The 13,962-nt window shown below is 49.5% G+C and overlaps 1 protein-coding gene across 3 annotated transcripts in view; it reads left to right on the top strand.

Annotated features, from left to right (window-relative positions):
- Positions 1-13,962, top strand: part of TERB1 (telomere repeat binding bouquet formation protein 1) — a 76,681-nt gene that overhangs the window by 45,510 nt on the left and 17,209 nt on the right. For 2 of the 3 annotated variants that reach the window (XM_077450717.1, XM_077450709.1), the window contains exons 14-17: positions 87-136; positions 3,629-3,703; positions 6,285-6,452; positions 12,904-12,978. In XM_077450717.1, the coding sequence (XP_077306843.1) occupies positions 87-136; positions 3,629-3,703; positions 6,285-6,452; positions 12,904-12,978 (368 nt within the window). The remainder of the gene's footprint in view (positions 1-86; positions 137-3,628; positions 3,704-6,284; positions 6,453-12,903; positions 12,979-13,962) is intronic. The other variant, XM_077450726.1, reaches the window with a different exon arrangement.

The following is a 13,962-nucleotide window of genomic DNA, read 5'->3' as shown; positions in this document are numbered from 1 at the left end:
GATCTGGGGAATCTGCGTTGTGATTGGATGTGGTGATTATAATAAAACGTCTCTAACAATATTTATCTCTGCCGGATCTTTTATAGGACCAGCGCGGCTAGAAATTCCCCTTCAATCAGAAGACCAGTGAATATGGGTGAATATGGGTGAATATGGGTGAATATGGATATTACAGTCAGTGTGGGAAATAGAATGACGAAGGTTTCTTTCTAAAGCCGAGTTCTCTTTAGAAGTCGATCGGTAGGGCGAATGTAACCAATTATCAAATCCTGAGATTTCAGGAAATAAAAGTTCCTCTTCTTTCCCCTTCATAGAAGGAAATGGAGTCCTGTGACCTGGGAATGGGATTGTTGTCTCCACCATTGTGGATGTTTCATAATATTAGAGACTGCAGAGTGTCTGTTGTATGGAATCCGTCTCCCTAATACTTGGATCTGTCATTACAAATAAAGATGTTGCCGGTATGAAGTGCAGACGCCCGGGGGCTCCGACCTGAACCTGCAGCAGCCATTTATACCAATCTTTTCCAGATAAATGGCATCTTAAGGCCCGTACACACGGTCGGACTTTTTGACAACAAACATGCAAATTAGCTGTTTTGGAGCAACATCCGACTGTGTGTACGCTCCATCGGACAAACTTTTTCTGTTTTCATCGGACTTTTGTTGGCTCTGCGAACGGACAAACTTTTTGACAACAGAAGTCCGATGGAGCAAAGTCCGACCGTGTGTATGCAAAAGCATCGGACTTTTGTACAAGGTACAAACACGCATGCTCAGAACCATTGCAAACGATCAGACTACAATACAGAAGTTGACCAAAGGTGGCGCTGGAGTCATTGAACGTCCTCTTTTGAAGCGGCGTCAGTACGTTGTGACGTCATTACGTTCGTGTTTGTTGTCAAAAAGTCCGACCGTGTGTATGCAATACAAACTTGTGGACAACACACTTTGTACAAAAGTCCACGGAAAAGTTTGTACAAGTCCGACCGTGTGTATGGGGCTTTACACCGATCAGCCATAACATTACAACCACCCACCTAAGATTGAGTATAGGACGGCCCTGACCTATTGAGGCATGGACCCCCAAGTACCATCCAATGGCAGCCGAACCTCTGCCAACTTGCCTTCTTATACCTCATCCTGGTGCCATCTCTTCCCCGGGTGACGCACCCGGCACCCACATGATGTAAAAGAAAATGTCATTCATCAGACCCGGCCCCCTCCTTCCATTGCTCTGTAGTCCACTTCTGATCTTCATGTGACCGTTGTAGAAGCTTTTGGCTATGGACCCGGGTCACCATGGGCTTCACAGCCCCATACACAACAAACTGCGATGCCCATTTATTTTTCTCTACTTTCACCACATCATCTTCATAGACAACATGTTCACTTGCTGCCCAATATATCCCACCAATTTTCAGATACCATTGTAACGAGATATTCCCTTTACCGGTCATAATGTTATGGCTGATCACTGTATTTCAGCACACAAAGCCGCAGCCAATCCTGCCACATCTTATCCCTTCCTTTCTACCTCCAGTGCAGCCATTCTCAGCCAGGGTTCCTCCAGAGGTTCTTAGGGGTTCCTCCAGAGGTTGCTAGGTGTTCCTCCAGAGGTTGCTAGGTGTTCCTCCAGAGGTTCTTAGGGGTTCCTCCGGAGGTTGCTAGGTGTTCCTCCAGAGGTTCTTAGGGGTTCCTCCAGAGGTTGCTAGGTGTTCCTCCAGAGGTTCTTAGGGGTTCCTCCAGAGGTTGCTAGGTGTTCCTCCAGAGGTTCTTAGGGGTTCCTCCGGAGGTTGCTAGGGGTTCCTCCAGAGGTTGCTAGGGGTTCCTCTGGAGGTTGCTAGGGGTTCCTCCAGAGGTTGCTAGGGGTTCCTCCAGAGGTTGCTAGGGGTTCCTCCAGCGGTTGCTAGGGGTTCCTCCGGAGGTTGCTAGGGGTTCCTCCGGAGGTTTTTAGGGGTTCCTCCGGAGCTTGTTAGGGGTTCCTCCGGAGGTTGCTAGGGGTTCCTCTGGAGGTTGCTAGGGGTTCCTCCAGAGGTTTCTAGGGGTTCCTCCGAAGGTTGCTAGGGGTTCCTCCGGAGGTTGCTAGGGGTTCCTCCAGAGGTTTCTAGGGGTTCCTCCGAAGGTTGCTAGGGGTTCCTTGAGACACTTTTTTGATGATGCCTACAGAGTTCGAGGTTCAGCATCACTTAGCAAAGCCGGCAGCATGACACCAAATATCTTCTTAGCTGTCTTTATGGGTGGCATTCTGAGAACCAGTTTAAGGGGGACATTCTTCCTATTGGCCACCAGCATAAGGGGCATTCTTCCTATTGACCCCTGATGAATTGGTTTTAGGAAGGGTTCCTCGAGACCTGAAAATAATTTTTGGGGTTCCTCTAGGGGTAAAAGGTTGAGAAAGCCTGCTCCAGTATGTTCCTTTTATACCTGAACATCCGGCTGTGTGACAACCAACCTACAACACTTACTGATAGTGCCAAAGTAGATCTGCCCCCTTAACATTCCTATTGGCCACTGAGCAGTGATGGGCCGGTAAGAATGTGGGTAGGGGAGAAAACTTTGACACCACTTCACCATAAAAGGGAACAGAACTTCAACACCCCCCTCCCCCTCCTCTTCCATTTATAGAGATTTTAGCAGGTTCCTCACCCCTCCCCCGCAACCTCCTGGGACATATCGCAGGTCAAAAAATGCTGCAGGACCTTTAACAGCGAGCGGCACGACTTGCGCATGCGCGCTGGGATGCCGGCTGTGAAGCTGTGACTCCTCGCAGTTGGCTTCCCTCAATAAACATGCCAGCTCTGGGGACCAGCAAGGAACTGGCCCCGGTGAGGACGGCGCTGGACAGGTAAGTGTCCTTTTTCTAAAAGTCAGCAGCTATTGGATTTGTACAGGATTTGTTGCTGATGACTTTTCGTTCTTATTAAGGCTGAAGATCCTCTTTAAAAGTAATTGATTGTTTTTTTCTTTTAATTTTTACTTTTCCAAACCTGTCAATACTTACCGGATCTGTAATGGAATCGCCCAGAGCAGCCCGGATCCTCCTCTTCTTGGGTCCCCCGCCGGCGCTCCTCTTCTCTGTTCAGTGCTCCCCACAGGAAACTTTCCATGGGGGCACTCGTGTGTGCTCGCTCCTGAGCCCTGCTGCTACATCTATTGACACAAAGGGAGAGTCGCCAGAGCCCCCCCCACTCCATCATTGGCTTTGATTGACAGCACTGGGAGCCAATGGGATTTGGTGCCCCAGCAAAGCCCTGGAAGTGAGGGGAGAGAAGAGCTGCATACAAGCACAGCGATGGATCGAATAAGAGCTCAGGTAAGTAAGGGGGGGGGGGGGGCAATACTGACCCCTAAACATTTTTTATCGTAATGTAAGGGATGCATTAAAGTAAATATTCAGGCTGAAGATCCTCTATTGAGGGTCAGAAAAGCCATAAAGTAGAATATTAGATTCTGCGGCTGCGATTTGAACCGGCGACATTCCTAAGACGACAGGTTCTCTTCATAGTATAGATCTCATTGAAAACAGCAAAACTCGCTTACAATATTATAAAGATAAAATGAAAGGAGCATTAAAATGCCGTTTCTTTTTCTAAATATTTATCCTCTTCTCTTCTGTTTGTGATCAGATCCGATGTCGTTGTGTGCGGAGATAATCAGCGAGGAGATCGGCGCCGCTCTCGGCTCTCGGCTGCGGTGTTCAGGTAATTCCCCGATGATGACTGAGATCAGGATGATGATGGAGATCGATGCCGGGCATCGGGAGTCGCATCATTCTGTACTGCGATGACGGGAAAAGTCCACAAAATCTCCTCATTTGTGTCTCTGGTGACCTTTTTCCAATTACAGTCTGAGGAACACCGGAGGGAAAATACCGCTCCGGATTACAGAATTCCACAAATAGATAAAGAAAGAGAATCTGAAATGGAATATTATTAAACTACCAAATAAATTGAACTCTTATGGGCCTCGTTGCATTGCCCTCTGAAGAGCGAAGCTTGTTGGGTCACTCTTTAGAGGGCATTTGACAGGCAGGGAGGAGGTGTTCTATCATCTCTTCACCACCTGTTTAACCCTTTAAACCCCCCGCACCAGCATGTTTGAAGCGCATGCATTGCATTTAGTGGGTGATACTGCCTCTGAAAGGGACCGTGGGGATCATTTCTGCTGCATCACAGCTCAGACATATGTACGCCACCCCCACCCCCCGCAACGCCCCTGCAACCCCCCTACCACCCTCTGCAACCCCCTGCTGCCTTCGCAGCTTAAAGCAGAACTAAAGCCCCGCTGTAAAACTGCAGAAGAAACGTCTGTTCTGCAATAAAATGCCCCGACTCGCCCGCTTGTTATCTATTTCACGGCTGTAACCCGAGGTGCGCATGCACAGCTCTGCTTACAGTGCCGGGCTGGATTCTGAGTGCCGAGATGACTGCGCATGCACAGATGCGACGTCATCCGCTCCGGCCAATGAAGAGGCCTGAAGACCGGCATGTAAGTCTGGGGACTTTATATAAAAGGAACATTAATATATGTATAATACTAGTGATCCATTTATATAAAAGTACAACAACTCCCGTCCATTTCACATGAAATCAATGCATTACAGTTGATGAAGACTTCTCCTGCCACCCAGGAAATATGCTCCGCAAGGACACCCCCCCCCCCCCATAATTGTGGCCCCCAATTCCGGAGATCAAAGAGCTTTTCAGGGTGTGAATAGGTGTGGGCCACCGGCCATAGGCCAGGACATAGGAACGCACATCCCCCGACATAGGAACGCACGTCCTGGACATAGGCCAGGACATGGGACCGCACGTCCCTGGACATAGGCCAGGACATGGGACCGCACGTCCCTGGACATAGGCCAGGACATAGGACCACACGTCCCCGGACATAGGCCAGGACATAGGACCGCACGTCCCTGGACATAGGCCAGGACATAGGACCGCACATCCCCCGACATAGGAACGCACGTCCCTGGACATAGGCCAGGACATAGGACCGCACGTCCCCGGACATAGGCCAGGACATAGGACCGCACGTCCCTGGACATAGGCCAGGACATAGGACCGCACGTCCCCGGACATAGGCCAGGACATAGGACCACACGTCCCCGGACATAGGCCAGGACATAGGACCACACGTCCCAGGACATAGACCAGGACATAGGACCGCACATCCCCGGACATAGGCCAGGACATAGGACCGCACATCCCCGGACATAGGCCAGGACATAGGACCGCACATCCCCGGACATAGGACCACACGTCCCCGGACATAGGCCAGGACATAGGACCACACGTCCCCGGACATAGGCCAGGACATAGGACTGCACGTCCCCGGACATAGGCCAGGACATAGGACCACATGTCCCCGGACATAGGCCAGGACATAGGACCACACGTCCCCGGACATAGGCCAGGACATAGGACTGCACATCCCCAGACATAGGCCAGGACATAGGACTGCACGTCCCCGGACATAGGCCAGGACATAGGACCACATGTCCCCGGACATAGGCCAGGACATAGGACCACACGTCCCCGGACATAGGCCAGGACATAGGACCGCACATCCCCAGACATAGGCCAGGACATAGGACCGCACATCCCCGGACATAGGCCAGGACATAGGACAGCAAATCCCCGGACATAGGCCAGGACATAGGACCGCATGTCCCCGTAGATGATTGTGTGTCCCCGTAGATGATTGTGTGTCCCCCGTAGATGATTGTGTGTCCCCTAATTAATTAATGTGTGTCCCCCGTAGATGATTGTTTGTCCCCGTAGATGATTGTGTGTCCCCATAGATGATTGTGTGTCCCCATAGATGATTGTGTCTCCCTATAGATGATTGTGTGTCCCCCGTAGATGATTGTGTGTCTCCCTATAGATGATTGTGTGTCTCCCTATAGATGATTGTGTGTCCCCTGTAGACGATTGTGTCTCCCTATAGATGATTGTGTGTCCCCGTAGATGATTGTGTGTCCCCGTAGATGATTGTGTGTCCCCCGTAGATGATTGTGTGTCCCCATAGATGATTGTGTGTCCCCCGTAGATAATTGTGTCTCCCTATAGATGATTGTGTGTCCCCCGTAGATGATTGTGTCTCCCTATAGATGATTTTGTGTCTCCCTATAGATGATTGTGTGTCCCCCGTAGATGATTGTGTGTCCCTATAGTTGATTGTGTGTCCCCATAGATGATTGTGTGTCCCTGTAGATGATTGTGTGTCCCTATAGATCATTGTGTGGAATTTTCTGTCATGATCCTGTCTGTTTTCCAGGCTGCCTGGTGACAGGGTTGTCCATGAATAGCAGAAACTGCAGCAACATCTTACAGAAATGCCCCCACTTATGTGACAACCACAGAATCGTTCTACAGAAGGAGGAGAAATATAAAGCCGAATTAAGGAAATTACTGAGAGCCACCAGAATCCACCCCCCTCATAACCGTAAAATCTGTTTTATATTTACCTGATGCACATTAAATGTGTCTGTAAATCCAAGAGAAAAAACCTGAAGTATAGAAACAAAACAATGCATCTTTGGTATTAGGGAGGAGGAATAGTGCCCCATCATTGGTGTCAGTGGGAGGAATAGTGCCCCATCATTGGTGTCAGTGAGAGGAATAGTGCCCCATCATTGGGGTCAGTGGGAGGAATAGTGCCCCATCGTTGGTGTCAGTGGGAGGAATAGTGCCCCATCACTGGTAATGTCAGTATCAGGAATAGTGCCCCATCATTGGTATTAGTGGAAGGAAAAGTGCTCCAAGGGCTGGATAAAGGCAAACAAGGGGCCGCAGGTTGGAGGTCACTGCTCTAGGCAGAGCTGACTTCCTGTCTAATAATTCCAATGGAGTCTTTGGCACTCACTCTTTCCATTGCCCTTTTGCCAGCCTGACATGGCTGCTAATATTCCCAGAATCTGCAATTAGCTACGTAACAAATGTTAAAGTGTATAAAACACAAGAACAATAATGTACAATATTGCAGATCTTAGATGTGATGACTACATTTGTTTTCTTGTTTTATTTGCCTTTATTTTTGCCTTCACTTTCCTTCTACATGAGAGTTCTGGGCCCCTTGGTGGCTCCTAGGTGGTTCCTTTGCCCAGTTTTTCTCCCAACCTCTTCAATCCAACATGTGCAACAAGCAAATCCAATCCTTGGATTCCCCAATGCTTCTGTCCAGCCAGACCAAGATCTCCCTGGCATAGTAGATCTCCAATCCTGCCCTGGGAACGGCATTGCTTCACATGTCACCCTTCACACGTCGTGGTAATGATGCCAGCCCTACAGGTAGAGCGGAGTTCACAACTCCCTGACTTCCCATGGGATATGGTCTCCAATCACAACTCCCCACCAACATTCTGGAACTGAGAGCCATCAGAAAATCTCTACATCATTGGACGTGTCTTCTGCAAGGTCACCCATTTAAATTACAATCAGACAATGACACAACTTAAATCATCGAGGGGCCCCCGAATTTTAGCTACCCTATAAGAGAAACAAGTCTGATTCCAGCCTACGTGGAAACTTACATTCTCGCTTTCTCAGCAGTCCACATCCTTGGAATAGACAATTTGCAGGCAGACTTCCTAAGCCACAAATGCCTGGACCTGGGGAGTGGGGTCTGCACCCCGAGATCTTTCAGAATCTCAGTCAAACGTGAGGAAAACCTGACATGGACATCCTGGCCTCCAGGCTCAACAATAAGCTGAACAAGTTCGTAGCCAAGGTCAGGGGTCCTCTAGCTTATGCAGTAGATGCTGTGCTGATTCCTTGGACTGGTTTATGACTTCCATCTGATCAACAGCTTCTTCTCATCACACCAAATGGCCCAAGAGAACATTGTACACAGACATATTCAGAGTACTGGCAGACGAGCTCTGGCCCCTTGCAAACAGACCAGGCTTACCCAAGGTACCTGCTACTTCAGTCACTGACATTAATATCATGGCTATGGAAACCCAAGTCCTAAACAATCGGAGTTTCTCTGATTCCGGTATTCTCCAACACCCCCAATATTTACCTTTCACCTGGAAGGCCTTTGTTGCACGGTGCAAGGACAGATGGCTAAACCCCATATAATACTGTCAGACGTATTTTGGCCTTTCTTCAGTCTGGTTTTGACCAGCATCGGGCCCCGAGTACCCACAAGGGAAAGGTTTATATCTATCCTCTTCCAGAAACCTCTTGCCTTAAAATCCTTAATTAAGACCTTTCCTCTCTGGGATCTCAGCCTTGTGCTCGCTGCTCCTCTGATGCCCCTCTTTGAACAAATTAAAGACATTTCTTTGGAGGACCTCACATGTAAGGTTGCCTTCCTATTTCCCATCACGTCTAGCAGCACCTTCTTGTAAAGAGCCTTTTCTTGTTTTGGACAAGGTGGTTTGAGACCAATACCTTCCTTTTTTCACCTCAGTGAGGACATTGTCCTCCTCTTCTTCTGTCCTCCTAAAAAACAAGACACTGTTTGGATGTGATTAGGTCTGTCATGGTCTGTTTGGCAGCTACAGCCTCTATTCCTTTTATGTTCTATCTGGAGGTTTCAGTAGAGGACATCCTGCTCCACCATTGCCAGGTCAATTCAACGACTTACCTCCAGGACCCACGCTCTTGAGAAAAGTGCTCCTCCCTTCCCCATCAGAGGTCATTCCACCAGGACTGTTCGTGTATCTTGAGCTTTTCATCATCGAGCATCCGTATCTCTGATTTATAAGGCTGCCACCTGGTCCTCTGTTCACACGTTTTCCAGTTTCTATCAGGTGGATCAGGGGCGTAACTATAGGGGGTGAAGCAGTCGCGACCGCAACCGGGCCCTGTGATGCAGGAGGCCCATGCAGCCCCCTCTACATATGGCCGGCAGCAGCATAGGCAGCTAGGGGTACCAGTGCACCATGCACACGGGTGGCTGGAGGTGGAGGGTGACTAGCAGAGATCCATGCTCGACTATCGCACTGGCTGCTCTTTAGTTGTGCATTCCCCACATGACCTGTGTCCTCGGCTGGCTCCTCAGAGTACCCCTCTCCTGCTCCATGCATTGCCGCTCAGTCCGATGTCTGTTCTCCCCAGCCAGAGTCCCGCCCCCCCGAGTCCGGCCTGCACTGCATACTTCTCCTGGGTAAACAAACTTTAAGCACACAGATGCAGTGCAGCCCTATGAGAGCCCCCCGGAGGACATTGCAGGCTTGTCTGTCAGCCCCCCTCCTCCCCCGTCATACACAGATGATGCAAGGTCTTTCTGGGAGATATGTTGATCACCCGTCCAGCACACTGGATGGAGCCCAGGCCAACGGATGAGTGCGCGGCCTACAATTTGGTCATGGTGAGTGAGAGGACCCCACCCCCCACACACCATTACATACCCCCTCCATCTCCCCCTGGGGACAGGGACCCCTTCTCATGTGGGGACAGGAACCCCCACCTCCCCTGGGGACAGGGACCCCTTCTCACCTGGGGGCAGTAACATCTGCCCTGGAGAAAAGGACCTCATCTCTTCTGGGGACGGGGACCCCATCCTGCCTAGGGACAGTCCCCCAATGGGGCACCTAAAAAAATAAAAAAAATAAATAAAAAAATACTGATACCAGTGGTGGAACTACAGGGCTCACAAAGGTCATACCTGTGACCACGCCGTGGAGTTCCAATGCCGGACTCGGGGGGAAGGGCCCTGGCTGGAGTTCAGGGGGGCCCTTCATGGTTTCTTGCATCGGGGCCCTGAAGGTTCCAGTTACGCCACTGAGGTGGATGTTCAGGCCTCATGGGAGCTTTGGGTGTTTCAGCTGCTGGCAATAATTGCATGAAAATTCTGACATTCTGGTTGCCCATGATTTCTCACTGCCGCCACATTCTATAGCTTACATCAGAAACCTCTCCAGGCAGCTGAATGCTGCTGATAAGGTTCACCCCCCATGTGTATGGGCACATTGCCTATAGTAGAGCTGCATGCAGATTGGCGGTAAGGATTTGAAAGGCGCCATTTTTCTGCACCCATGTTGATGAGTCCTATAAAGGGGGCAGGGATGTGATGGGCACAGATGTTCTACCTCTGTCTGGGCACATAACAGGCGGCTCGGGATTAGCCGGTAACAGGAAGAAATCTGCTTGTCTGTTATCACACAGATACAGCAAGCTACAAAATCAATGCCCCCCCCCCATAGTCACTGAACTTAGTCTGTGCTTTGAGTAGTTTGCGGATGACTGATGTACTTCAATCATTTGCAATCTTCCCCCAGATCCTGCTGGTGCATGCGTTGTCATAGCAGGGAGGAAGTGAAGGTCCAGCTATAAGTTGTCAGGGACGTCATGTAAATATCCACCTCTAGGTAAAAAAATCACTGCTGGCAGTTACCATGGCGACTGGTGTATGCTAGATGGAATAAGGTCCAGACCTCCCAGCAGCAGCCAAATACATCCTATTCAACAGAAGTAAAAAGCAATTCTTTGGTCTTTGCAGCTGCATAATATTTCATGACAGCAGCTGGAATTCAGCACCCTATTTATCATCCTCTCGTCTTCCTGACCTGCCAAATACGATTCCCCCGATATGTGAGTGAAAGAAAATCCAAATTCCAATCCCCACCGTTCTACCAGACATCAAAGTAAAACATGCCATTTACAAATGAAAGGGGAATACAGTAACCCACAGCAACCGAGCTGCCATCTTCTTACACTGATTGAAATCTGATTGGTTGCTGTGGCTACAAAACCCACCAACTCAACATCATTTGTGTATTTGGTCACATGGAACAGCCAGCCAAAGCTAAAAGGCCAATCCACGGAAAGGTAACATGTGAGCCGTAGGTGGAGCCTGGAGCTGATCCATCTCCTGCCTTCTCATAGGTCTTCTCCCTGCTATGGTTTCCAGGCCTCTTCTCATCCATCTAGGAATTTCGGATGTCCTTTGTGTGGTCCAGCTGCTCCCGCTATACATTCTCTATAATAGAAAATAACTAGAAATCCAGCAGGAAGGATGAAGGTGAAAAATAAATAAATGCTGGAAGACTGGGAGTCCCTCCTAATGACCACAGGAGGTGTGCAGAACCAGGAACTCAGCCCACAGACCTCACCAGTGTATAGATATAAAACCCGGTTCCTTCACATAGAGAACCTCTGGGGGGAATCAAGGATGGAGAAAGATCTGGGGGTCCTAGAGGATGACAGATTGAGTAATAGCATGCAATGTCAAGCTGCACCTTCCAAAGCCGGCAGAATATTAGCATGTATAATAAAGGGGATTCACAACAGAGATAAAACGATAATCCTGCCACTTTATAAAACTCTGGTCCGGCTGCACCTGGAGTATTCCATCCAGTTCTGGTCACCAGTCCTCAGGAAGGATGTGCAGGGGCTGGAGAGAGGGATTGGAGGATCTCAAATACGAGGAGCGACTCCAAGCACTAAATGTATTCTCGCTGGAGAAAAGATGCTGAGAGGGGACATGATAGAGATTTACAAATATCTGGATGGTGATCCCAGTGTAGGAGAAAAGCTGTTCAATGTGACAGGGGGGTAAGAGGATACGGGGTGTAAGATTACACGGGGTGTAAGAGGAAACGAGTGGAGAATTCAGACAGAGGACTGAACAGTGGAGGATCAGCAGAGCTAGGGAACTGGAGCAAGAGTAACCAGAAGATATCACACGTGGTGCGCAGCATGGGAGCAGTATAGCAGGAGGTGAGCGGAGACTGGAGAGAGACGAGGATCTTCAGAGCTGGGGGTTACTACTGAGTGGGTGATCAGCAGAGCGCGGGGTTACTACTGAGTGTGGGATCAGCAGAGCTTAGGGTTACTACTGAGTGGGTGATCAGCAGAGCTCGGGGTTACTACTGAGTGGGGGATCAGCAGAGCTCGGGGTTACTACTGAGTGGGGGATCAGCAGAGCTCGGGGTTACTACTGAGTGGGGGATCAGCAGAGCTCGGGGTTACTACTGAGTGGGGGATCAGCATAGCTCGGGGTTACTACTGAGTGGGGGATCAGCAGAGCTCGGGGTTACTACTGAGTGGGGGATCAGCAGAGCTGGGGGTTACTACTGCGCAGGGGATCAGCAGAGCTTAGGGTTACTACTGAGTGGGGGGATCAGCAGAGCTGAAGGTTACTACTGAGTGGGGGATCAGCAGAGCTCGGGGTTACTACTGAGTGGGTGATCAGCAGAGCGCGGGGTTACTACTGAGTGGGGGATCAGCAGAGCTCGGGGTTACTACTGAGTGGGGGATCAGCAGAGCTCGGGGTTACTACTGAGTGGGGGATCAGCAGAGCTCGGGGTTACTACTGAGTGGGGGATCAGCATAGCTCGGGGTTACTACTGAGTGGGTGATCAGCAGAGCTCGGGGTTACTACTGAGTGGGGGATCAGCAGAGCTCGGGGTTACTACTGAGTGGGGGATCAGCAGAGCTCGGGGTTACTACTGAGTGGGGGATCAGCAGAGCTCGGGGTTACTACTGAGTGGGTGATCAGCAGAGCTCGGGGTTACTACTGAGTGGGTGATCAGCAGAGCTCGGGGTTACTACTGAGTGGGGGATCAGCAGAGCGGGGGGTTACTACTGCGCAGGGGATCAGCAGAGTTAGGAGTTACTACTAAGCGGGGGATCTGCTGAACAAGGGTATTAATAATCTGGGGATCTGCTGATTGGGGGCACCACTGAGCTGGGATTCTATTGGATCCCTTTAAAGCAAATCAAAAATCACCACACAGACAGAACATTTGCCAAACTTCATTACAGCTTCAAGAAAGCACCAAACACATCAGAACGGCTCGGGGCAGCGGGAGGCGCTTTATTGTGTTTTGAAGTGAAGTGTAAACGAGCGATTAGAGTGCGACTTTGCAGCGATTGGTGTGTAGTGATAGGAAAATGAGCGGAGAATCTTTGGCTGACATACAAGTGGTGTTTGTGTGATGCAGGTTTGTCGCTGACGCCTCTAAGACCAGGAAGACGGGAGGCGGGGCAATCGCGCCAGAAAGTGCATCTCCCACACGGTGAGTGTTCAGGGAAGGGTGCTGTAGATGTCCGATAGTCAGAATTATATATAATCTACATATAAATATCAGAGATCACCTCACTCCCCCATAGAAACCAGTCATTGAGGGCAGGAAGAGATTGTACATAGCATCCGGAAAGTATTCACAGCGCTTCACTTTTTTCACATTTCTTTATGTTGCAGCCTTATTCCAAAATTAATTCAATTCATTATTTTCCTCAAAATTCTACAAATAATCCCCCCATAATGACAACGTGAGAGAAGTTTGCTAGAAATCTTTGCAAATTTATTAAAAATAAAAAAGGAAAAAATCACATTTACATAAATATCACAGACTCCTCCCACGTACATAAATATGACAGACTCCTCCCATGTGCATAAGTATCACAGGCTCCTCCCATGTGCATAAGTATCACAGGCTCCTCCCATGTGCATAAATATCACAGGCTCCTCCCACGTACATAAGAATCACAGGCTCCTCCCACGTACATAAGTATCACAGGCTCCTCCCACGTACATAAGTATCACAGACTCCTCCCACGTACATAAGCATCACAGACTCCTCCCACGTACATGAGCATCACAGACTCCTCCCACGTACATAAGTATCACAGACTCCTCCCACGTACATAAGTATCACAGACTCCTCCCATGTACATAAGTATCACAGGCTCCTCCCATGTACATAAGTATCACAGACTCCTCCCACCTACATAAGTATCACAGGCTCCTCCCATGTACATAAGTATCACAGGCTCCTCCCATGTACATAAGCATCACAGGCTCCTCCCACGTGCATAAGTATCACAGGCTCCTCCCACGTACATAAGCATCACAGACTCCTCCCACGTACATAAGTATCACAGACTCCTCCCACGTACAGAAGTATCACAGGCTCCTCCCACGTACATAAGTATCACAGGCTCCTCCCACGTACATAAGTATCACAGGCTCCTCCCATGTACATAAGTATCACAGGCTC

This window comes from Lithobates pipiens, unplaced genomic scaffold (genome assembly GCF_037356315.1).
Source record: "Lithobates pipiens isolate NorthernLeopardFrog02 unplaced genomic scaffold, aLitPip1_a1.2 Scaffold_10, whole genome shotgun sequence".
Lineage (NCBI taxonomy): Eukaryota > Metazoa > Chordata > Amphibia > Anura > Ranidae > Lithobates > Lithobates pipiens.
Note: the sequence above shows the minus strand (reverse complement) of the source record. Positions and strands in the feature narration are given on the sequence as shown.